This window comes from Corvus brachyrhynchos, unplaced genomic scaffold, assembly GCF_000691975.1.
Source record: "Corvus brachyrhynchos isolate BGI_N302 unplaced genomic scaffold, ASM69197v1 scaffold239, whole genome shotgun sequence".
Lineage (NCBI taxonomy): Eukaryota > Metazoa > Chordata > Aves > Passeriformes > Corvidae > Corvus > Corvus brachyrhynchos.
Genome location: NW_008246057.1, coordinates 9,998,091 through 10,025,286, shown reverse-complemented (window position 1 = coordinate 10,025,286; position 27,196 = coordinate 9,998,091). Strand labels below are relative to the sequence as shown.

The following is a 27,196-nucleotide window of genomic DNA, read 5'->3' as shown; positions in this document are numbered from 1 at the left end:
GGCTATTGGCCCAAGGAAATGTCTATCCTCGTCCATATCCCTCCCTTAGAGATTTCTATTGGTCCCCAGTTAAGCCATCCCCATTGTAACACCTCCCTGTATAAGAGGTTCCCGGGGGCTGCTCCAGGCTTGTCTCCTGGGAGTTGCCTCGAATAAGCTTGGGTTATCCAGTGTGGCAAGCCTCCTTGCTACTTTTTATCCTCTCCCTTGTCGGGACTGCTGACAGCCACTGTGCCTGGAGCTTCAGCTCCCCTGGGCCGAGCTGAACTCCTGAGGAGCAGCTTTAAAGCCGAGAGCTTCCAGCTGCTCCCCACTCCTGTCGCACACCGCAGGAGCTAGCCTGGGCAGTGGTCAGTGGCGGTCATTGCGACAACTAAGTTAATGGCCCAATTTTATATATTTTTAATTCCAGGAAAGTCAGAACAAGAAATCTCTAATATTTTTCAATAAAATATTCTAATATTGAGGATTTGATCAATGTACGTTCACATTCAGAAACACACAGAGCTAGCTTCAAATCAATAGTGGGAAAAAAATTATTTTTCAAAGTTTAGGTGAATCATTGCTTTCTGTAAATGGCAAAAATCAGAGAACAAACAAACAGACAAATTCAAAAGAAACTTATTACTTTATGCATCTCCAGAAAACAAATTCTTTTATGAATAAGAATCAACAGCAACCACAAATAAACAGGATTTTAAAATTCAAATAAAGTGTTCTAGTTATTACAACAGTAGGCTGCAATAGTCAGTAATGTATAAGAACAGAAGAAGGTAAGAAGGCTCATGCCCTTGTGTAATTCTTAAACTTAAAGGAAGATAAATTCCTTTCAGACTTCCAGTGCTTAAAACTGTTGATTTTACATGGGAAAGAAAAGAGAGAAAGGTTTTTCACTATTAAGTATTTTCTTGTATATTCATAGGGGGAAAAAATGCTTGAAATCGGATTATATTAGTAGCATCCTCACTGCAGGTAGCAAAAATTTAAAGCTATGAATAACTTGACTAAATAGAGAACAGGGATAACAGTTTTGTTGTTGTTGGGAATTACAAATGTTATATGAGAAAAAGATTCAAGTACTTCCTAAGTAAGATAAACAGGAAGGTGTAACAAAACACATCTCAAGCCTGAGAAAACTTTATACCTATCAATTTGCCTTTTAATATCATTGGAGAAAGAGATTTTCAGATTGTGACTGTATCTCAAGCTTTTGAATTGCTTTCAGTGTACTACTGTCTACTGACATCATAATATCAAGAATCACAGAATCATCAAGGTTGGAAGAGACCTTCAGGATCATCTAGACCAACTGCCAACTTGGCACCATCATAATCACCTCTAAACCATATCCCAAAGTGCCACATCCAGACACCTCTTGAATACTTAAAGAGACAGTGACATGATATACAAATTGGACTCGTGGGCAAAACACAAAGAGAATCTTATTTTCTGCAGTGCCCAAACAAAAGTACAGGAAAATTAGAATGAATTGTGGTTTTAAGGTCAGCCTTCAAGTTCTCAACTAGAGATGGGAATAAAGAATCAGATAATCACAGAACGGGTCAGGTTGGAAGGGACTACATCAGGTCATCTGGTCCAATGTCCCTGCTCAAGCAAGGTCATCCCAGAGCACAGGGCACAGGACTGCATCCAGACAGTTCTTGAATATCTCCAGTGAGGGAGACTCCCAAACCTCTCTGGACAACCTGCTTGGTCACCTGCATGTGCCTTTTAAGAACTGAGCTGAAAATTAGGACTGAAAAACTACACATAAAATATCAGAGAAAACCCACTGGAAGGAAATACGGCAGTGGGGATAGGCCGAGGTTCAAGGTTTTCAATATTAAGTTATAAACAATTAAATGTAACAACTCTTATATTCTAATTGAAATTTGGGGATTCATTCATTTTTGTCCTTTACCACCATTGTTTCAGAGAAGACTCGGCCATGAGGTAATGCCTTTGGCCTCTCAAGGGAAAGATAAATTCATGGGTGGGATATTCTTTAATTTTTAGCAGACATAGAAGATCATAGTACACAGTCCTCTGTTTTGAGGGCTGTGGTATGAAGAACCAGACAGGATTTCATTACTGCCTCTTTTTTGTGCTCAAGAAGCCCTGTCAAATGAACTGGGGTATGTCAAGATATCATTCGTAATTCTCTGAATCTAAACTGGGCTGAGGGTCATTCCCCCATTCTCCACCTATCATTTTCCTTAAATCACAGGAGGTTTATTTTGAACTTACCACCACCACCACCACCACCACCACCTCTTGATTCAGTTTACTTAAAATGAACATATTTTGGGTACTTTTGTTACCCAGTCCTTTAAATTTGAGTTAGATGAGCATAGGGATCATGATGAATTGCCAATTTGTGTCATTCTGCTGCTGTTCAAGTGGAGACTTTTTCTATTGTGGCAAGCCACTTTTAAGTGGTTTTAGTCAAGAGTCCTATCACTCATAGGTACTTCGCAGAAGAATTAATTGTTTTTTCCCCTGCTGGTAAAAATGCATGTGCAACCATTATATGAGGACACCCATGTCTTTGTCTCATCACCTGATACCATGTTAACTTTCTGGGCACAGAAAGTATGTTTTCTTTCTACTTTCAGGTTCAGAGAACATACCATAATTTTGTTTCATAAAATATACAGAAATCTGTTTCAAATTAGAAATTATTTTGGATCAAGATACAGCCTATGCATTTCATACACTACTTTTCACTTGGTAATTCAATTGACAGATGTGATGAGGCTGAGACAAGTCATAAAACCATCTGTGGAAACATTTAGAGCTTCCCAAAGTACAACACATACACCAGTCATTCCACCTGAAGAACTTAGAAAACCCATCTATTTTCCACTTAAAGTAGTAATAACAAAATAATCCCTTTCCAGAGGTGGGTAACTATCTAACCATGACTTACTGCTATATGAATCAAGGCCAAGGAGTAGAGTAATGAGCTATCATTTAGCTCAGTGAGGAACTGAATATTACCCTTTTTTGTGTGTGTAATATGTGGTAAAAGGCTGAAGAAAAGGCATTGCTGAAATGAGAGTGAATGCATGGCTCTGATATTTCTGTGTGAGTTGTATCTGTGCCTTGTGAAGCCCAGTGCAGTAAGTGTTTGAATTGATGGCACAATACACATACAGTAAATCTGATGGTCCAGAAAGGACCATGCAGGAATGCATGTTCTTGGAGACTTCACAGTGTTTCTGTCTGACAAGCTCAGGAGAAGTGGGGTGCTGGTGTGCAGAAAGTTTGGAAGAGCACCCCTATAACAAAGGCTGGATGCATGCATGGATTTCTGGCAAGCAGCCAGAAATCTTGGGACAGCACGTGAACAAAAAAGTTCATGTTTCATGGGGAAAATATTATTTGGTGACAGAAGAGACCACCAGAAAAATCAAGGCACATCACAGACCACTTATGTATGTAGTGCAGCAAAATTGTGTACTGCTGCTGGCACTGCTCACAGAGATGGTGGTCACAACCAGTAATGCTGGGAGTGGTGGCAGTAATTAAGGAAATGACACAAGGAGTCCTGACATTATGTAAAAGTGTCTACACAAAAAGTAACATAAGCAATCTGCTGTAGTCACAGAAAGTAACACTCTTATAATGAACTTTTCGAGTAACAGTGGGAAAACAACATCTCATAGAGAAGATCAAAGTTAGCTGCTGATGTGTCTGCTGTATTAGCTGTTTTGACAATTGCATCTGGGTACGATGTCTGAGCAAGCAGGTTTGCAAAACTAGTGACAATTACTTCAAGTTTTTGCTAAAACTTTATAGAGTCTTTCAGTGTTATAATAATATGATATAGAATCCTTCTTTTACACATGGGGACAAGTAATAAGAACACATTGATTTGCTTTTTCCTTCATCCTCAAACACAGTTTGTAAACTAAATAAGGAGTTCAAGATTGACCTACCATCAAGACCTCAATAGTTTAAACAGAAATTTAATTTTCACTGTATATACTTCAGGGTTAACAATAGGAGAATTACCATGATGCACACACTTGCTAAAAGAAATCTTATTGACAACTACAGATGGGGTGAGAGAGGAGGTCGTTGAAAACATAAATGGAATTGAACCACTGCCACTGGTCTTTAATAAAATCTGTACCATCATTGGACTTGTGCAAATTAACTACTAAATTTCTCATACATTGTCCATGAATTTTTTCTTCAGGTTTAAGAAAAAATGTCACACATTTCTTACAACTCAGCAGTATGCACTGGAGAACTGAAGGGAAACAGAAGACTGATGAAAAGAAAGCAGTTCCTTTCCTGCACTCCTATAAACAATTTACAGATAATGTTTTATTTTCACAGTTACCTGTGCATTTCTTGATATTGCTATTTCTTTTTCCATGTGATCCTAACTTGCATCCAAAATTCTCCTCCCAAAATTCTGCAAACCAGACATTTCTTCGATTGTTAGCAAGTGTTCTGCTCCGAAAATATCTATCAAATCCTACATTGAAGAGAAGTGAAAGAAGCATTAAAATACGATATGGTATAAAAACAGTAATTTAGAGACAATATCAGATTTTTTATAAATACAAGAACAAGAAGGCACAAGCAATTTTATGAGCATAGTAGCATCTAAGGATTAGATTTCATTTCAAGACCACTTAAAATACCTCTTTGTTGAAAAAGAGGACTTCCAGGATACCTAAAATTCTGCTTCTGTTTATATAGTTAATTCCACCAGTTGAGAAACTAAAGATTCCTACTTAAACCTGATGATCACCAGCCTTACCCTTGCAATCCATCAGTCATAATGAAATCATGATTAACACATCTCATCTGGATTAGCTCCTTACAAGTATTTCCCTGTGGTTAAATTCTCCATGTAACATCAGTGGTGCTTATTTTTCCTAATCAATTACCAGTTTAGCACACTTACCCAGACATTAAGAGGTGTTACTATATCCAGTACCCTCACAGGAATAAAGTGCTTCAAACCAACTTCCACTTCATCCACCAAGTCAGAATCTTTCTTAATGCAGTGGCTTCTTAAAGCAAGTTTAGGAGAGGAAAGCAGGACACAGATCAATCTCCTCCCCAGAGAATAATCTGATTCATTATCATCCATCCAATACTCTCCTTATTTGTCCCAAAGAATGAGCAGGCAGTGGTTAAGAAGCTCTCCACCCCAAGTGTCATCATTATTAGACAATTAAAAGATTGCCTAGTTGCAGATTCAGCATCTCCTCATCTCAACAGATGTATTAAATTATTGTTGGATCAGGCCAGCTTAGGTAACTTGGTCAGAAAGCTTTTCCTGAATTCCCAGTAGTCAAGGACTACGTGATATTTTAATTACTTTTAAAGAGACCTACAGTACGTGGACTTTGACAGAAAATGAAAGGTTTGTGCCACTTGTGTCCTTACCATCTATGGACGTTCTTTTGGGTAGAATGGTTACTGCTCCTTCCGCAATCTCCTCCTGCTGCTGGACTGGTGAAATTTTTGACCCCCAGCTGTCTGAGCCAATCCAGAGGAAATGTCCGGACTGATTAGCTTTTTTGGCTGCTTCCAGTACTCTCCTGCAAACAAATAACAAATGACCAAGTAAACAAATCGCATTTACAAAGAACCTGAGAAACCCCAGCATTTATTTTGGCTATGCTCAAGTAATCTTACACTAACTAATTAATATGTAGTTTTCACACTCTAAAGCATATTCAACAACAGCTGTAATGAATTCAAGATACAGTAATATAGAAATTAATTTGTTTTATCTTTAGCCATATTTTTCTAGCATTCTTGTTGGTTTCTTCCTTTTTGGTCACCAAATAACAATCTATTGGCACTGCACTCTTAGGAGCTAGGGGTAGTCTAGAATTACAGAGAATAAAGGACCAGCATACTCTATAATTCTATGACTCAGTTTCTTATCATCAGATTTCCAAGAATTTTATGTAGGATTGAATCTGAAACCTCTTTGTTAGTCTATTTTCCACCAGCCAACCAAGTATCTTTGTGAAGAGGAGCGTCTTCAGAACACAAAATTAGGAAACAGGCACCTAATGTCATCTTCGTTCGCAAACATGATCACTGCTCGAGCATTTGGAGTTTCCAACAAGCGCTTAATGATCTTTTCAAATTCTCCTGGTCTTGGTTCCCGAGGGATTTTGAGTGACTGAGCAATGCAAACACCACCTATGAAAAATTAAAAGGATAAAAAAGGAATTTTAACACAGTAAATACCCACATTTCAAAAAATTCTTAGCTAACCTGGCAAGCAGAGAAAGCAAGGTGCTAATCTGAGATACAACAGCAGGGCCAAAAGTAACATTATCTACGTGTTTTGAAATATGCTATGTACAGACTTACACACTTAATGCTGCATTAAAGACTATTACACAGTTACCTGTTACATTATATTTTAAATACATTTTTGAAAAACCTTCTGAGGCCTGCTGTCAAGCACCACTCTCTGTCTCAACTGGACTGAGTTCCACAGACCTACCTAATCTATGCCAACTGACAACCCAGCATTGCATTGAGCCATGGATCCACAGTCTTACAGTTACCTTATGTTCATAATGTGGCTCTTCAGTATCAGGTACTGTCACACACTTCTGCTTTGTCAGCAGAGAGTTTGTAGCAGAGAATTTGCAATGTTCTCTTATGAACGAATACACACAGATGACTTTTAATTGTTAGTATGACACTCTTAATTGAGTTGTCTTAATTATTTAAGAAGTTGTCATTGAATATTCTAAATTACTAATCAGGAAATGAACACAAACTCAGAGATTACATTTATATTTCTTCCTGACAGACAGTACTAATTGAAATCTTTATATTTTACCTGTTAAGAAAAAAGGGCCAATTTCTACAGAATGTTAGTGAGTTCTATCAGCTTTCATAGACCAGTTCATGGGAATCTCTACTCCCCAATTACAACACTGTTATCTGTGTTTGAGCATGCAAGAGAAAAATTCCTTGAGCTTGTTTCATGAATCACTGAGTCCATATTGCTACCAGCTTCCTATAGCATAGATGGTCTGACTGTTTGCTGATTTGCTTATTTTAATTATTTTTTCTCTAAGAACTATTGCCTGATTCTCCTAACTACATCTAACACCCACCAATGTTTATTCTTGAATGTTGTGGTTCCAAGCATAAGAGCCTATTGTGGGGAAATTAATCATTAATAAACCCAGAAAATTAAGAAAATAAGATGATATTTAGCTCTGACAAAAAGTGACATGTTACTAGACAAAGCCAAGAAAATTGTACATTTTGCATCTCTACATCTAAATACTTCTACATTGAAGATTGTTTTCAGTGTGAATAAGAATGTGTTTTAAAAGAGATCTATTTTTAATGAGTTTTAAAAGAGATATTCTATTTTTAATGAATGTTGGTATTAATCTTCTGATTTATAAGATCATTTGAGGCACATATATTTCTTTGCATTAAATGTAGTTAGTCAGTTACAGTTAGATGGCTGTGTTGTATATGGGGAGGCTTTCCAACTTTCTCATCCATCTTGTCTGTCCTATTAAAATGTTAGAATTCTGTTTTTCCAAAGTACTTCACAAATTAGGTTGATGCACACCTTCAGTGATAGGATTTGAACAACAAGGGTCCAGCCACGTGAAGCTTGGCATGTAGATCTACGTAATGGTTATCAAGGTCCCTTGTGTAAGCTTTCTTAAGCTTAATGAATTAATCTTTAAGCAAAGACACAAAGTTAAGGTATTTCTGAAGGTATTTTTCTTTATTTTACTCAAAAAAATCAGTAGGAATGGTTCAAAGCTGCCCCAAATGTGTCAGTGATTAAAAGGTACTTGGGCAATGCCCTTCATGACCTGCTTTAACTTTTTGGTTAGCCTTGATTCGGTCAGGCAGTTGGACTACATGATCATCATAGGTCACTTCCAACTGAAATATTCTGTTCTATTCTATTCTATGTAATATTTTTTTTTAAAAATGGTGCGAATTCATTATCAGATTTTGTGCTGCCTTTGCAGAGTCTCATTGGCTTCCATAGCTCTCTGCACAGATCCTAAGTTTGAATCAAGTTCAGACATGGCATAAATGAAGCGCAAAATTATCAACTGCCAGTGTAAAAATAACAACTTTCAAATTACATCACCCAGTTTTAGTCACAGGCAAGCATATCACCTTTTTCAGTTATGCATCAATTACTTGGGATGTTACATTATTATTTCATTTCATTGAGAAATTCATTCTACAGCACAGGCTTGTCCTGAATTCTTCTCTGGTTTACACAAAAGAAATAATATTTGCAAGTCAGAATACCTGCCATTTCTAACAAAAATTTTTTGTATATAGGTCTTTACCATCCATAAATAGTGCAAAAATATAACGTAAATAATTTACTCTTATCTGCTATAAAATGGAATATGGAAATTTTTTATGGTAACAAATTTCTTCATATTTTTACGAATATCCTGTCTCCCCATGATGGACAACTAATATGCCAATAACAACAAATAAGCCTTTATAGCTGATGATCCTCATATTTACCAGGTATTTTTGAAAATCCAGTAATGAAAAAATGGACACTTTGCTGTGAAAAACTTTAATCGGTTATCTAAACTGATATTAGGCTATAGTGATAGACGCTTCAAAGTCCTTTACTTTCTTTCTCAAGTACCAGGGCTGAAATATAAGAGAAATATTCAGCAGATATCCTGTAAATTTAACAATCAGCAATTCACTGTTAAGAAAAGAAACACTTGAAAAAAAAATGCCAAGCTCTCAACTGTCCCCAAAATTGTTCAGCACAAAAAGTAAAACAGATCCTAAAAATGATATAAAAGAATAGTTTGTTACCTCGCATATTTTTTAAGTGCATTTTTCAACTACTTCTATTCATGCAATGACCCTTAAGGAAAAAAAAATCATTCTACCCACATAAAACTCAAATGCAAATATTACAAAATGCATATATATCATAAACTACATACATCCATCTACAATCTGTGTGAAATGGATATCAAGCAATGAAGAACTGCAGTATCTAAAATGGCTATTTTCAGTGAACACAGTGTAGAAGAAACACCATTCCATCTTTGCAGCAGCAAGTTCAGTCATGACTGCACTGTGTATCTCGGCATCTCTGCATTGAAGAATATGTTAAGTACTACTAGGAACAAAATAAAATGCACTTCAGCCTTGTTGCTACATGTATAATTAATTGTGTAGGCTATCTCTAACACACAAAACACTGTATACATCCTTACCTATATATTGCATATAGAACTGTTGCTCAAACAAATAACAGGACATCAATTTTCAGCTAATGATGAATTGCTAGATCCACAAAGGTATTCACAACATTACAGTGTCTAACCTCTTGGCACCCTGCTGCCTTTGAAATCTACAGGCTGGGCTAAGTGCCCAGACACAGAGAGAGAGAAGTGGCTAGGGAAACAATTCCTATCAGCCAGCAAACTAAATAAAGAATAATTATTCCTCCAAAATAGGTAGCAGAGGTACTTAAAGGACAAGTTTAAGGCTAGTAGTTAGGATTAATCTTATGAAGCATGAACAAAAGAGAGATTTCCCCAAACTACGAAAAAATAGGGTCTGAGAACAGATGTCTCATACGTGATACCAATGGATTTACCATTTGCTGCAGAGGTACCAAAGGGCAGATGGTTCAGACATCTATGGTCTCCAGAGAATTTATGGCTCTGAGTTATAAGAACAAATAGTGTTTCACTCTGTCAGCATTTCTAACTGATTTGGTATGATGACTGCTTGTCTCTGTTGCTGGTTTCTAAAATCCTTCATTGTCTGGGGATGTACTTAAAAAAAACCGCATAGGTCTAAATTTCCCTGAGCTAAAATGATGATAAATCTAACATTCGTATAAGGAAATGAGAGCTAACTTTCCTCTTACTGAAAGGAAAATTATACGTTTAAGCCCCATCAATTAAAAGGACCTATGATGAGGCTTCAGAGAGCACTGAACTAAAAGCTGTTACTGCAATAAAGAAGGGAGTCAGCCAGCCAGACTCATTTCAGGTAGCTACTACAAACAGAAATCAGTAATTGTACCCACTGGTATTGTATCCATTCCCTAACTCATATATGACACAGGAGATGAAATTAAGAGTTTGCATCTATCACACATTTCAAAGACATTAGGGGGGCACTGAAGGAAAGTAGTTCTTCAGCAGCATCTATCACACATTTCAAAGACATTAGGGGGGGGCACTGAAGGAAAGTAGTTCTTCAGCTACTGTGGAGGAAGATAAGTCTTACCACCAAATTCTGCTAAGCCTCTTTTACCTGTTTTCAGATTTGTAAAGACAAGGTTGTCCTCAGCCAGCCCAGAGCTTGATTGGAGAAATAAAACAGTTAATATGAACTACCTTGTGTCAGTGGTGACAAGTATCCATTTGTCTTCTGTCCAGCAGCTATGAAGTGCCATACCCAGCACCTGGGGCAAAGGGATGATAAAAACAAGGAGAGCGGAGGTGGGAGCTGGAAATCAGGCTCATGGCAGGAGCTGCCTGACTCCTGATAAGGGGCTCAATCTGGCCACTCTGCACCATGATTACAGCTGGAAATTCATGTGCTTTTAAAAGCAGAGACATAACCAGACTGGGTCAACAACAACAAGTTTTTTATCTCTGTTGAGATAAAAATCACATCTTAAAAATTTTTTTCCAGGCTAGGCTTGCTTAGCTTACAGGTACTCTGTATAACACAGCTTGTGGGAAACAGGTTATCACTAAACAAACAAACAAACAAACAAATCAAAACCAAACCAAACCAAAGAAGTGATATTTTGAAGATATTGTCAGTACAGTGGATAAATAATGAGACAAATGGAAAAAATATGGATATGTAATACCCATATAATTTTGGTAAGTAAACATAATAATATGTATAATAATAAATACTAATTTTTGCTTGTGTGGGTTTTGAAGTCACAAGATGACATGCTGATTGTAAACTGTTAAATACTCAAATATATGAAGCTGTGTGTCAGATATTGAAAGTGTATTTGGAAAATAGCAAGTGGACTTGGTAGAAAACTTGCACAAACTAATTAATTTCCTGAAAAAAAGACTGAATGATGAAGCTCAATGCAAATACAAAGGCTGAATTTTCTCCCACCCCAGGTAGGATTCAGCCGTATATTATGTATGGATCAGCTAAGTAGGATACACAAGAATGGTCATTGTTTTTTTATCAAGAAAATTGAAGACAGTTTTCAGTTCAAAGGATCACTGCTGGGACCACAATCATACACTAAGAACCAGTTTACCCTCTAAACTATTTCCCCACATAAATATAAATAGCCTTACCATTATAACAGGGAAGGGATCAAGGTATGCATTTCGACTACCTATTTGTTAGCATAAGGAGGTGTCCCTCACCTGACTCAGTACACAGCATTGCAAGTCAATTATTTCATGAGAGCTTCATCACAAATCGCATTGTTCCTGAAAAAGTTCAAGACAAATAGCTAGGCCACATCTGGGATCCAGTCCTACCTGGCAGGAATTTCTCAGCTGCCTTCAAGTACACATGTCCTTTTTTTACTATGAGTTATATGTCACTGGTCACTAGGTCAACAAAATTTTAATGTAAGTCTGTGGAAAGTTTCCAAAAGGCATGACAGAAATACGTGAAGGCAGATGAGTTCTTACTCCAAGTAGGGAAACACGTCAGAAACTCAGAAGAAGCCGCAGCAAGAAACTCCTGCAAGACCCACGGGGTGCTGCTGCAGGCAGACAGAGCCTCTGTGTGATAGAAGACTGCACACTTCTGACAATATGACATGACACAGAATATAAGGAAAAACACACAACTGCATTTCTCCTCCTCCTCTAGTCCTTCTACTGGTTATATCGAAAGTCTAGAAAATGTAGACCCAGTTATATGGAAAGGCTGTTCCAATGGCCAGGAACCTAGATCAGTATGAAGATTATTGAAGAGACTTAAAACTACAAGATGCTTCAAACTCGAGTTCTGTTGACAAAAATCAGGACAGTTTTGTCACTTAGTGAATCCATCAAGACATTCTTTTTAAGCAGAGACTTCATTATATTAAGAGTTCTCAAACTTGGATGGTAAGAAATCAGATTGTTAAAGAAAAATAAGGTGAGTGACTGTTCTTCATGGGACTTTTACAGATGTTGATAATCAGTCACTTTTAGCAATTATTATTTAAACTAAAACCAACCTGCCACGGAATCTTGCGTGTCCCTAGATTCCCTTAAGAATAATTTTCCAGCGTATGAGTCAACAGGGAGTGACACCTAGGAAGGTATAATTACAAGATGAAGATAGAATTTCTCAAGCAATAATTGTTCAAAATTAAATGTCTCCTTAATGCCAAAGAGCTGTTGCTGGGAGGTCTGAATGCAGCCATGTAATGCAGCCTCCAGAGCTACCTTTACTTAACTACCCCAAGAAATGGTACTCTCACTGACACTGCTATATGGACTTCAGGGTAGCTTAGCTTAATGAGTAAGAACCTGAGCACTCAGCATGCTCTGTGCTTCCACCAACGCCAATGTCATGGCATTTTGCCTGCTATTCATGGCCAAGTCTGCTAAAATAAAATCCCATTCCAGTGTTGGAAGTTACAAACTAACTGCACTATGGAAATAAACTAAACTCACTGACTTACTTCTGCAAAGGCAGTTCATTCTTCAGCCAATAGTGGCAGTACTTTTTGATGTAAGGTAACAGAAAGAAAATAATTTTAAAAAATAAGTAATATAAACAGTAATTTACTGTGAATTGACAAAAGTGGCACTTAGTATCCAATACACTTAAATATAATGGAGGATGAGAGATTTTGTTATAACCTTTGAACAGACAAAAATGTTCTTCATTTCAAACCCATATATTGGTGTTTTATTTCCTTTACTTAAGTAAAACTGCATCTCCTCAAAATCCCTTAATATTTATGACAAAAATATTTTTATTGCACAAGCAGGTTGGTGATGCATTTCACTAACATGTCAGGTAAAATTACGAGCTTTTCTACTCAAAAATAACAGCAGTTAGGAGATCAAGGTTTCTCTTGTTTATTATAGTGTTTTAGAAAAGGCTTTTTAGCAAAGGGTTTATTGTTTGGTCTTACATTTATTAATTCTTTTGCAAAAAAAAAAAAAAAATTAGAAAGCATTAAACAAGACCATGAATGAACACACAACATTCTCATAAATGCAACTCACCCATTCCTTTTGAACCTGTTTTTCACATTCCTACATGTATTCACAGGCATACAGCCATGCATATTTCACAAGCACATGGGCTCACACAGATCCTTACACTCTGGTCAAAGCAGATGGTTATTCTAAGATATAAAAGGAAGAGAATAAACCAGCTCTGTTGCTATGTGAGACCACTGGCTACTGGCTTCAGTCATCAGAGTCAGTTTCTAATGTGACATGAAGCAATAGAGATCTGCTATTTTGTACTTCCATTCTGAAAAGTAAAATATTCTCCTTTCATTTTTTTTTTCCCCCAGAAGAAACATTTCCAAATGTAGCACTTCGGATTCTGTTAACACCAGCATCTGATGGAAAATAGCTGCAAAGAATATTCCCACCATTTCCAAACCTACAGATTTTTTTTTTCAGATTTGAAAAAAAAAAACCCAGCCTACAAACAACACATTTTTATCCTTTGATTTTTAGTGCTATTTGTGTAAATAACAGCCAACTTTCACAGTCATGAATGTGAGAGGCTAAAAGAAAAATCTGTAGTGGAGATGTTAATGAATGGGTAAAAATCACCTAGCCACCCAAAAAAATTCTGAAAAGTATGAATCCTGGGAGGTTGTGAGAGAGGATGTTTCCTCTCCACAGTGACTCCTTGTATAGTTACTTCAGAAAGGATATGGGATGCCCAGTCAAACTTCAAAACAATCTGTGGCCAAAACAATATAATTGAAATAGGCCTCCACTTAAATTTACTGGTCAGCTGTTGCAATGCTTTCACAGCTATGTCTTTTTATCATCACAGTGGGTATAAATATTTCCCTCTGGGGAAACATTGTTCTTGCTACTTGCAGATTTAGAACTTGTAGAGGCATAATGTGAAAAAAGAAATACACTGCTATTTTCTGTTTTCTGGCTACATGCCAGGTACATCCTTAACAACAAAAGGAGACCCTCTATATTTTGGGGGGTTTTTTTTCTTTTCTAAAGATCTGGGAAACCTAGGTTATGAAAAGAAATTTCATACATTCTAAAATATGTTTCAAATTTTGCTTTTAAAGTAACATCAGTTCTGACTTATATAAAAGTAATAGCATGAACTCAAAGCGTGGCATGTGGTTACCTAAAGCATTTTCTTCTAAAAGTAAATTTGCTTGAATGTGGCCCTAGTTTTTTCCTCCATTTCTCTACAATTCCCCATATTAGTGGGCCTGACTAGTTGCAAAGATTTGAGTTTGGTATTCTGGGGAGTTGAGATGCTTACAGCCAATTCAAAGAAATGTTAGAGGAGGGTTAGGCATAAAAATCATCAGTTTGCCTCCAAGTGTAGGTCCCAAGTCACAATACACAGTGGTTCATAGAAGATCATGAAGATGACACAGGAGCTTATAGCATTCCTTATAAAAACATTTAGGCAGGAAAAGAAAATCCACCAGAAGAAAGACGGAATTTTGTTTAAACATTTATTTCTAAATAAATATAGGCTTTCTTCTTTTAGGATACTTTGCTCCCTGCAGGCCTCTTTATCAGTTTTTATTCCATTCCCCATCTTGCTTATTTTAAATATTTTACCAGTGGTATAAAAGACTTTTCAGTTAAGTTGTCCTGGGTTGCCTGACTTTAATTGTAGGCTGCTATCCTACTTCTCCCTTACATGCTATTTAATGCTATCATGGTGTTCAGGGATTGCAGTCACCTCCTTTGAACTGAAATGCTGTACACGGGCAGGGAACCCGACTTTTAATCATGCCTTCTATGAAAAATAGCAGCTGTAATTAATGTTCTCATCCTGAAACTTCTTGGTCTGCTCTGTGAAGTAAAGACATTTTTCTTCTTTGTGGTATTAAAATAATCACAGTTTTCTTGTATTCAAAAAAAAAAAAAGTCCCATCTGCTTTTTGCTATCTTCAAGTAGCAAAATCAATTTTTATCTTTCTTCATGTATATCTGCAACCCTAAAGTTCAATATCAATAAATTATTCTTAAAATTAAGTATGTTTTATTTAGATTAGGTTACCCTTTTTCATCCAATATTTATTTTCTCATAATTTGAACTATCCAAATGGTTTGCATATAAAGAATTACTTTAATGAAGATAAGTCTGAGTTTGACTAGTGATGTTAGAGCTTGAGTGTGACATTCAAAAAAAGCCCCAAATTGGAAATTCAAAAAAATGGCCTCAAAAAAGAACTGTCAGCTAATTCTTTTTCTGAAACTGGAAAAAGATAATTCTGTGGTTTTCTCAACATAAAACATGTGCACAAAATTGCAATGAAAATCAAGAAGGGATCACTTCTGACAGGGGATCTCGTAGTTAAATCTAATGCCCAGAAAGTATATATGATATAGATTCACAGTCTCCTACAACAAAATGGAGATGCACATGGATACAGTGGGCTACCCACATATGTTTTAAAGGATGAAATGACATAGTGGTTGGATTTCTTATCAATATTAAAACATTAAGATAAAATAGGAATTTTTTTTTATTTCAAATGAACAGTATTGAAGATTTGTTACTTGGGTTCTTTTTTTAACTCAGTACAAAATAACACGTCAGCACTACTGAGACAAAGCAAATAATACTTAAGAAATAAATGTTTTATTTTCTCTGTGTATTTCTGAAATTTCACATAACAAATGTCAATATTGGTTCTTGGGTTTTGTTTTTTTTTTGTATCAGAGTTCTCAATGTAGTGGAAGTACAGTTTCTGAGTGGTTCCAAGTATAGTGAATCAAAAAATGCTACCCTGTAATGTCTGGATCAAATGGTTTCCATGTGAGCTGAAGTGTTCATATTTAAAAAATAAGCATTTTAAGGCATGAAGGGTGTCCCATGTCACTGTAGAAGTTTCTCAAATTATTTATAATTATCTTTACTGAAAAAAACTCCCTTTTTATCAGTTTAATTTTTAATGTTTCTAACTTCAATTTGTAAGCAACTCAGTCTGGTTATACCTTTTTCATCAAAAACTGACATCCACCTCCCTCATTCTTCTAAACACAACAAATTGTATATTATTAAATTTTGTGGTCAAGTTATATTAAAAATTAGGAGGGGTGGCTTTATTTCATTAAGTATCTAGGCTGCAAGTTACATTTTCAAAATTCATATGTCAATATATATCTGTTTTGATGTTAGCACCTAACTCTATTTATCTGACTTCAAAGTTCTTTAAGAGCTGGACAGTTGGGTAAAAATACCATTAGGATCTAAAAATATTAAGGAACTTTATCTGCTGACTTCTCACCATTGTGAGTAATAAAAAATTGAGAGAATAAAGCTAAGTCTTATATATTGCTTCAGGTCTTTATGTTTCTTTACACCAGTTGAAAATACAGTGATATTAAGAATCAGCAATACTTCTTCTGTAACACAGGAGTAAAATGAAAGAGTTACTGACTCTGCAGCTGTCCATGTATATAAACTTACAGAAGCCTACCTAATTTTAAAAATGTAACTGAATCCAAGTTGGCCACACGGATCCTGCAGCTTTAAGAAATTTTGCTGCACTCTCTATGCATTTAATACCAAGAGTCTTCTGTCTCTATGCCTTTAATAGCAAGTGGCAAGATGTCTCTTGAGAAGAAGTTCAGGAGTGAGCAGATCAGCTAATTGGTCATTTCTTGAAATATGTTGGGATAAAGGATTAACTGAATTCATAAAGGTCTAGAGAAAAAGAAAGCACTGGGTCAAAAATGACTAATCTCATCTGAGACATCCTCAGATAGCTTCAATAAGACTCCGAATTTATAGCTGAAGAAAACAGCTGAAAAGTGTTTTCTTTTGCATGAAGACCTATGCATGCAATCAAAGAGAGATTGCAAACTGAACACAGTCACAGTGTCAGTCTGCTTTAAGGCATGTACAACAATGTAGAAACATTGGGACAAGAGTAATGAAATGACAAGACACTGAATGGTTTTAATTCATAATAAATGCTGAAAAGATTATTGCCTGTTCTTGGACAAAAGATACTATGTACATGCATCAGTGCAGGTGGCTCAGTGAGCAGCTGCAGTGAGAGCTACAGGTTGAGCTCTGGAGGGCAGGAGCCTGAGGCAAAAGACAGTGAGCTGGTGCCAACCTTTTGCACAACAAAGGGCATGGGGACCTGTGTCACTGCCAGGTGACTGGGTATGCCAAGCATAAAAGGCAAGGAAACCTTGTCTGACTGTGGAGTGAGCATAGGGAGCGAAGCAGGGCATCCGTTGGCTCACTGGAGCTGCCCACTGCAAAGGCATTTCAGATCTAGCCCAGCTGGTCTGAGAGTGACTGCCAGAGAGGCTCTGGGATGGCCAGACAGGAAAGTTTCCTTAACATATAAAATAAATTACAGAAATACAGCAGTGTTTACTTTTATTGAATATCTGTTTTTCATTTGAAGACTCAAATAACAAAACAATCTTCTGAATTAATCCTACCTTGTAAGTGATACAGCAGACATATACTAAGGTTTCTGGATGGGAGGTCTGATGAGTTTCTGTAACAGTGGGGATGCACTTGCCTTACTGGGAAAGGACCAGCAAACAGAATCAAATGTTACGTAGTCTGTCAATAGTTACACTAGGACAGGATTTAAGCCTATCTATCCTTTTTTCAGATGCTAGAAACATGGCTTCATTTTCACTAACATCCATGTGAAAGGAACAAAGGTTCTACCTAACATCAAAGTTGGAAAAACATGGCAAGAAAGCTGCTATCCATGCAGGGAGAAACAGGAAAACCTGCTCTTTCCATGAAAGTGCACAGCTAATGTAAAATCCCCTGGAAAGAAAGGCAGCCAGTGGGAAGAAGAGGTTTCGCTCTCCTAGACCAAACTTGGAAAGTCTCAGCTAGAATATATGGATCTCACTCAACCCCAGCCAAGCTGCTCAGTGACATCAGATGAATGAATGCAACTCTGTTCAGAATTAGCACTACAATAATACAGAAATCCAGATACTTCTACCAATGCAGCTATCAAATGGAAGAAAGGCTTAAGACACAGAAAACAGATCAAACACTAGGAAGGTGGTTGGACCACAGTTTAATCCTTGCCACAGAGCAGCACCCTTCTTTGTTGTGCCAGAGACAAAAACTTGTGAGTGCTCTATAGGTTTATTTCCATCTGATTTTAATGTTTTAGTATTACAATACTCCAGATCTAACTCTTTCCATGTAAATAATACCTGTGCTACAGTAAATCATCATTAGCTGTAAAAGAAATGGAAGGAAGTTTTTACTTTGTCATAGATTATGTATTCATGGTATACAGTAACTGACAAAAGATGTCTGCATCTCACCCCCTTCTAATACAAGGTTTGATAGATCCACCACATTTTGTATAGAATGAGACAAAAAAATATGCCAACAATGACACAAAAAATGTAGTCACCAAGTACAAAATTGCTTTTATGATCATTGCACAATAGTGGACACTATTATGCTGTTAATGCAAGATGAAATAAAAGCCTATTTCAGCATGCATCTAGTCTCCTCCACATAGATTTTTGATCAACAAACTGCCTCATCAAGGGCCTGAAGGATTTTCCTCTGTCCACACTACTCATCTGATCACACGGTTTCAGTAATTTGGGACAATTCACCACATGTAACATTTTTAAGCATCCTCCATTATGCTTTTCTTTTTCCCAAAAGCTATCAAAAATTATACCAGACAAAAATCTATTATTCATGGAGCACTTACATCTCACACATTACAAAAGAAAAATGCAGAAATACATGTTTTCAAAATTAATTAATACTGAAATGTATTGCCCATCAAATCTGTCAAAAGATGTAATAGGGAAAATGAAGGTTCTTAAATTTACTCTGAATTATACCTTGAATAAAGATATATGATGGGCCCTATGGACTCATGAGAAAGAAACTCCACCTTGCAGTAACTAAAAACCCATTCTATATTATTTGACAAAAGTAGCAAGTGAGAATAAAAAAATGAAGATAACACAGAAGACAAAGAGAAGATAACAAAGCAAGCAAGGACTGGAGAGATGTGCTGCAATCACTCATTGTTCAGTGTAATGCACAAATAATAGTGCTGATCCTAAAACAAAATCTTTGGCAAATGCCTACTGCTAAAATAATAATACACCTTTGTTTGCAATGCTTTATGATTAATCACTGTCAAGTTTTGAAGTGGAAAAAAAAGCAGTAGGAACGAATCCTTTATTCTCCAGACTTCCAAAGAACTTTCTTGCTCTGCTTATTTAAAGAAATTTCCTCACTGAAATACATACTTCTGCTGTAAGAAAGAATAGAGAGACAAGGATCTTCCAAACCTTCCATAATAAATCTACTATGGGAGTTTGCATTGAAATTTTCAAGTCAAATGCATATTTTCAAATCCCAGAAGAATTCAATAGAAGTTAATAGAAATTTGAGTATTACAATTTTTACTTTTTCATATTCTGATTTCTGATAGCAGCCAAAATACTACAAGTTTGAGAATATTTTTCTTTATATTAGAAAGATCACAATCAGCCAAAGATGTACAAAGTTCCACTGAATTCAGTATTTGAACAGACAGTACCCCTTTCCCATCATTTAGAGAGTTTTCAGTGATGGAAAGATGGAAAAGAAGGAAATAAATTTCAATTGTGTGCAGGTTTTGGCTGGAATAGAGTTAAATTTTTTTATAGTAGATTGTGCAGTACATGTTTTGGATTTAGGACAAGAATAATGTTGATAACACAGGGATCATTTCATTATTGCTGAGCAGTGCTTAGTCAGAGCCAAGGACTTTTCTGCCTTAGAGCCCAACCCCACCAGTGAGGAGGCTGGGGGTGTACAAGGGGACACAGCAGGGACAGCTGACCCCCACTGACCCAAGGGATATTTCAGATCATAAGGTGTCAAGCTCAGCATATAGACCTGCAGGGAACAAAAAGGGGGGGGCCGCGTTTGGAGTGATGGCATTTGTCTTCCCAAGTCACTGTTACCCACGATGGGGCCCTGCCCTCCTGGGGATGCCTGAACACCTGCCTGCCCGCCCATGGGAAGTAGCAAATGAATTCTCTGGCTGGCTTTGCTTGGGTGCACGGCTTTTGCTTTACCTTTTAAACTGTCTTTATCTCAACCCATGAGTTTCTCACTTTTACCCTTCTGATTCTCTCTCCCATCCTGCTGCGAGGCTGAATGAGCAAGGGGCTGGGTAGGGCTTAGCTGCCAGTTTAGGCTAAACGACAGCAAATAGTAAAAAGCAAAAGACAGCTCTGAAGAGCACAAATAACTTCTGCCTCTTTTTCTTGTGCTTGTTTCTTGCAGAGGGACTAACTTATTTTAGAACAGAGTAGCGAAAAAATGAAAAGAAAAGGAATATAGGAGGAAAAAGAAAAATGTATTAACTGCAGAATATCACTCCTGATAGCTTTCCAATGAAGAAAGCAACATTATATACGTACAGCAGTTTAAGACACCGAAGCCACTGTGTACAACATCTGTTTACAAGAAGAGAAGTCCGGGGCAGTGGGCTTGCTGTGCTCATGCATTTGCTCACAGTGGCACATGCACGCGCAGTCTACTGGAACCCATACCAGATATTTGTGTGCAATCTGCAAGCATGTTCCAACCTCAGGCTTCAGATTTGGGCTCTCTGGGTGAATGCAAAAGGATCTCAGTGTCCAAATATAACTCATCTGAGTTTTTGAAAAACTGTAAAATGTTTAGCCTGGGCTAGCCCTTTTCACAATTACAACTTTACTTCTTGATTCATAAACTAATCATTGGCAGGTTTTCCATATGAAGTCAACTACATGCATAGCAGTCCTAGTAACCAAAGTCTAGCCATTTTCCACTCAGACTTGCACAATTTTTCCTCTCCTGTGAAACTTCTACTCACTTGACTTATGATTCATCTCTTGCATAGTAAGAAAAACATGAAGCATGATATTAAAGTTAGGGAGGAGAGGAATAGAAAAGGGACTCTAAGGATCTTCAGCTTCCCTGTTAGTCTCAAAAAATATATTCACAATACAGCGTTATTCTCTGGAAACTCCCTCTGGATGAGAAAACATATAAAAACCTACAAAAACCTACAGTGATTCACAGAGTCTATGTCTGTTTTATATCATATCTCACCCCTGTCCCATGAGGAAGACACTGTACTATACTGTTACATGTGAAACAGAACAGGAGTGCTTAGTCTCCTCACCACCATAACTGTAGTCAAGACCAAAAGTACTTAAGGAAGGAAATGCATCTGTCATGCACTTAGAGATTCCAGCAGCAAGTCTTTGTTGTAAAATCCTATCTGGAAAAAGGACATTAAGAGCACAAAACTATGTGCAAGAGAATTCGCTATTGATCAGCTTCTTTTGATGCTGTCTGATTTTTTATTGGAAAATAATATACTAATATCCCAGAAATCACCTTTAGCCATCTGAATGGCTGCTAGATTCAGGTAAGTCCTTTAGAAGCTGAAGGGCAATGCTGCAGATGACAAAAGTCCAGAGGCAATCCCACATGGGACTTCCTAAATTGAATTCCTGCTCTCACAGTGTTGCTGTGTTTTCCTCCAAGTTGCATGCCTCAGATTGGTATTGCATGCCAAGCTCGACTAGGGCACAGTGAGAGCCTGATTTAAAATCAAAGCCAACAGAATTTTTTTTTTTTTTAACAAGGCACAGTGAAATTATGCCTATGGCATTGGAGAATTTACAGACAGTCCAGGTTCCTGAGACAGAGGCAGTGAAATGAAACAGGCAAGGACCTATCAAAAACTAACACAAGGACATGTACATAGGAGGAGCTGCCTTCTGAAGTTGTAAATTCTGAGAAATTATCAAGATCATGTCTTATTAGATAACTTAGATTTTATTCTCAGAGCTAGCCAAGAAGAAGCCCAGCTTCTCTCAAGTGCTAAATCTAGTGACTAGCAATGGAGAGGATAAAATATTTTGGTTATACCTCAGTCTCCTGGTATTTTCCCATTGAGCACGTTCACACTATTTTCAGAATATCTGTCAAATTCTCTCATCAATTCTCCTCAGATACTTCTGTCTACAAAGCCAAGGTCATCCTTTCCAAGTATGAACCAGTACAGTGGAAGTTAAATGACTCACTCAAAATCAGTTTTCACAGACAGGATGCAACAGAAAAAAAATTACTGTAATGTAAGCTTGGGTATGCAGAGTTCCACCCCACTAAGAGATGGATACCAACACTCTGTCATACAAAAACTCTGCTCATTACAGGAAAACAGCATGTCCCTGGGCAGTTACAGTGGAGTTTGAACACAAATTCATTCTTCTGCTGATTTCACAGAATCTTCACAAAGAAATGAAAACTCTCACCATCACTTCTCAGACCACCTATGGGCAGCAAACCCCTCTACACACTTTGATTATAATTAATAATGAAAAATTAGATAAATTCAAAAAATAAAGGATTTGTTGCATTTTGTCACTGAAGAGACTAGGAAAAAGGCCTATTACTATAATATGATTATTATGGTTGAAGTCTAGAATGGTCAAAATTCTTTCCTTCTAATAAAATTGTATGTATGTTATGTATATAACAGGAAAGGTTACTTTTTTGCATCTCTGAAGAAGGACTTAGTTTCATATTTTTATTTGGAATAGGGTTGGTTTTTTTTTCCCTACTTTTTCCCTACATTTGTGGCTGAAAGTTCCCTGCCAGCTGTCATTTAATTAAATTTCGCTAACTGAGCTCATTGGATTTCCAGTTGCAAGGGAATCTCTATCGGACAACAGTGGTTATGGGTCTGACCAAAGGTTCATCTTCCCTGACAGTCCTTTTCTGGCTATGACTCATAATGGCAGAGTGGAAGAATAAACATATGTGCTGGCACATTGTCCTAGCCTTCAATAATCTCCAGCTCGAGGGCTTTTTCAGAGAAGGTGCCTTTATGTTCATCAAAAGCCCTCACTAGAATTTTTCTTCATGAATACACTTAGTCCCCCTGAACACTGGTAAAAGCTATAGAATATGGTCCAGGGGTTCCCGCAACATCAATAAGCCTAAACTTTACAGTGCCTAAAGACCAATTTTCCTTTTTCTCTTTTCATGATTACAGTCTTAAGCTCCAAAAAACACAGTTTGATCCCAACGCCATGGCAAAGTCTTCCCAATGTTGCATTGCAGCTTTGCCTTCTAGTTAAGCTGGTGGTCTTATTCGTCCTATATACACATCACTTTTCCCCCTCTGTCAGGAACAGCTCTGCCAAGTATATTTAGATACATTTCTATGCAGCTTCCCAGAATATTCTAGTATCTAAAACTGTAGATATATTTTTATATTCCCATATGTGTGTCTGCAGATTTTTTTCATGGACCCCAGAAAACTGGCCAAGAAAAACAGCATATGCAAAAATCTGAATGTACAGTCATATATGCACATCTCTAAAGGCTGCATGAAAGTCTTTTTGAAGTAACAAGTTCTTTAGTTTCTAGCACAACTGAAATCAAGGACTAGATATATTTGACAAGCAATTTGGTGCTCTGGAATAAAGAGAACTTTATTTTTTTTATGAATGAATCAAAACACTAATTACAGAATAATCCTAGCTATATCTTCTTAGTGACTTTTTACAATGGCCCAGCAGTTGTCTGGTACATGTTGAACTCCTTCTTGCTATATGTTCAAATATGGTGATTTCCTACATCTGTTTCTGTTTGTACCTATCCAGTAACTGCAGTGTTTTAAGGTAAAGTTCTCATATTAGATGCTGAAAAAATCTTTTCCCATGCACCTAAAATAATTGTATTTCTAACAATAAATTTAACAAGAAAAAATTGGTTACTGATTTGAGTTTGCCAATTTCATTAAGTCTGCTTCTAGAAGTCCTATTTCATACTGCATAGCTCCCTCTGAAGTCACCAAAAGGGTTTCATTTTTCATAGTTTGGAATGTTCATTAGATATTTATATGAAAAACGAGAACAAATTATGCTACAGTAGGTAGAACAAAAAAAAAATTCATAGGGCAGTAAACTCTCACACTCCAGGGCATAACCCAACCAGTAATTTATAGGGTTAGGCAGAAGTTTTGCTCATGGACAGATTATTTTGAAGAGAACACAATTAAATGTTAAGCACCTTCCATCAAAGCATCCATTCTGTTGTAAACTGGACAAAATATGGTACCACAATTTCTTTGCCTGTATCTTTGTGAAATCAGCTCCCTGCCTACCACCTTTGCTCGAGTGACTTCCACAGCAATCTTTCTCAGACCAGACTGCTCTCAGTACACTTCACCCAGTCAGATTTCAATTGAACTAGATGATGATATTTTTTAGGATTTAAAATGTGTTTCCTAGCCTATTTGCTTCTTCATTTAACTTTCCTACACCCTTTTTTCTTTAAGGTATGAAATGACCTTTTTTTTTCAAGTACCAAGGCAAAGCCCCTGTGTATTGCCTTCATACTGCATATACCACCCTGAAATACACCTACATTTGAAAGCATAAAATATCTTCTTTCCTCATTTGCACATGGACTCTTATGTGCAATGTCTAAAAGTGTATTGATCAAATTTATCCAAGGCTTGAGGTAAATGAAGATAAAGAAAAATCCTTTTTAAATGTAGAAAGGTTAAACATATAAAATACATACAATTATCTACCTTGTTATTAATACACTTTGAAAAATGTTGGAATAAGCAAAACTCCTTGCCCACTGCAACCACTGATCAGAGTTTTTACAAAGCACCAGAATTAACTCTCTCTGAAGTGATCATTAGTGTGATTGTCCCTTCAATTCAAAAGTGTGTTGCATTTGCTTAAGCACAATTTACCATCCAAGTACCTTATCATTTAACACCATTACATTTTGCAACAATTTTTCAGTGACTGTATCTCACAAATCTCCTCATCTGTAACTTCCTTCTCCTTCAGGCTGTATCATACTTCTGGCAAATAGGTTCAACCTCATACAATGGGAAAGGAATTAAAACAAAGGAAAGGACAAAGTGATTTAAAGTTTCCATGAGACTCCAAAGTGACTTCGTAGAGTAACATAAGGACCTTTCACTCAATATATTGCAAAACCACAATCCAAACCCAGAGTGCAGCACAATGAACTGTGAAGGCTTGGCCATTAGAAGTAGAAACATCCACTCTTCTTGTTTCTCATTTCTTGGAGAAGAAATGAGTTTGTCCAATTTTAAATGCAATAAATAAGGCAGGGAATTTGCTCTCATCACTCCCTTCCATCCGATAGCCACACAGTGACCACTGCAGCTGGCTTTTATGGGTGAGAGGGCTGGAAGCAGGTCCTGTGGAACATTCTATCAGCATCAAAACAAGCTGATGTCAGCTCCTCATGAAGAGGCAAGCATGAACTTCCAACAAGATGGAGCACAGGGGCAGCCTGCGGTGACAGCCATGCACTGGCCTCCTCCCTGCCTCCTCAGAATGTACATACCACAGTGGCAAGGGACCTGCCTTACAAACATCCCAAGCCTGTCCAGAGCCAAAATATCCACCTTGTCCAGGTGCGTCAAGGTTGGAGACTGTGTCTGCAGCCTTCCACTTACCTCTACTTCCCCTCCCCCAAAGCTGAGATTCCTCTGAGAGAAGTAATATGAAAAGTTTGCTTTAACAAGACCCTTAGCATAAGCTGCTTGATAACTTAAATCACTAAGATCTTCTGTGACATTACATTAAGTTCTGCCTGATAAGAAAAAAATTAAATAAATGTTGCACAGACACAGAAAAGTATGTTTGATTAATTGCAATTCTTGAATGGTATTTAAGAAAACTGTGCTTTCAGAATGAAGCAGCATGATTTGATTTCTGAAATACCCTTGTGTTTGAGATACCCATTAACTTTATAAGCAACTACTCTCTACCTCACTGGTATACAGTGTGCAACTATAGTTCTCTGAAGTTAGAGCAAATCCTACCATCTGAACTTTAATCAAAAAAATCTGTTAAATAATAACAGAAAGTATTTGTTACAGAGCTGTGTTTTAAAGAAAGGAAGTTCAAAGACCCTTCTTTAAGTTCACTGTGGTTTAGAACAATTAATGATAATAGCAAGAAAGAGTTCCCAGTATGGTGACAAATTACAAACAAAAGTTATTTGGTTACTTTTTTTACTGAAAATTCAATATCAGCCTGCTGATGGTAAATGAAAGGAAACCACAAGGACAGGTATTGACATTTTGTATTTCTGAACCCATCCTTAGGACAGCACATTCTTTCTTTGGCATTTCTTTCACATTTACTTAGAACACTATAAATATATCTATCCAGGCAACTATATCAACACCAGGAGCTTATTTTATCTAAGTTCAGGCGCCTTGTGTTGTTATGTAGGTGGAAAGGCAGATTCGTTTCTCCTTCTTCCTCGAGATGAGTAGGTGTGTGGAAAAATGCCATATGAATCAAATTATCTTTGATTCATCATTATAACATTCACATCATACAAAATGATTTGTGCTTTGGAACCCATATTTTATCCATGCATTCCTGGCAACTATACCATATACAAAAGAAAAGACAAAAATCCAAGGACTCCACTGATTGAAAATTCAGTTTACCTCTGCATTTGCTCCACATTGGTTTTTTTATAATTCTTTTAGCACCAGTTTGTATAATAATAATTAGCAAAACCCTTCTTCAGTCAAATCTTTCTGGTAAATGCCTCCTAAAGGACTTAGAATCCCTTTCTTTGAAATACCTATGGTTAGAGTAAATCACATTAGCTACAACAGACAGCTGAGCTCAGAACTGAGAATGTTGTCTTTTAATCCACCTGGATCTCCTCTACTCCTCCCCACACATTTTGTGGGCAAGGAAAACCAAAGATCTTGATTACACAGAATGCCCCACAGTATTTTCTTCTAGAGAATTTAAGCATAATATTAAGGACATGTTGCACCACTCCTGAAGTCTGCAGTACTGGCATTATCATAAATCTCAAAGTGACTTCCTTATTTGATCTTTTCCCAGCATGTGAACATGCAGACACTGGAAGCATCTGTGGGATTCTGAATACATCTGAAGTAATGTGCACATCAGTCTCCTGCTGA

General features: G+C 37.0%; 1 protein-coding gene across 1 annotated transcript in view; it reads right to left on the bottom strand.

Annotated features, from left to right (window-relative positions):
* The window catches only part of LOC103623494 (metabotropic glutamate receptor 8), a 278,245-nt gene that overhangs the window by 123,321 nt on the left and 127,728 nt on the right, over window positions 1–27,196 (bottom strand). The window contains exons 4-6 of the mRNA XM_008642594.2: window positions 6,048–6,183; window positions 5,413–5,567; window positions 4,352–4,489 (exon numbers count right to left, since the gene is read on the bottom strand). Coding sequence (XP_008640816.2) covers window positions 4,352–4,489; window positions 5,413–5,567; window positions 6,048–6,183 — 429 coding nt within the window. The remainder of the gene's footprint in view (window positions 1–4,351; window positions 4,490–5,412; window positions 5,568–6,047; window positions 6,184–27,196) is intronic.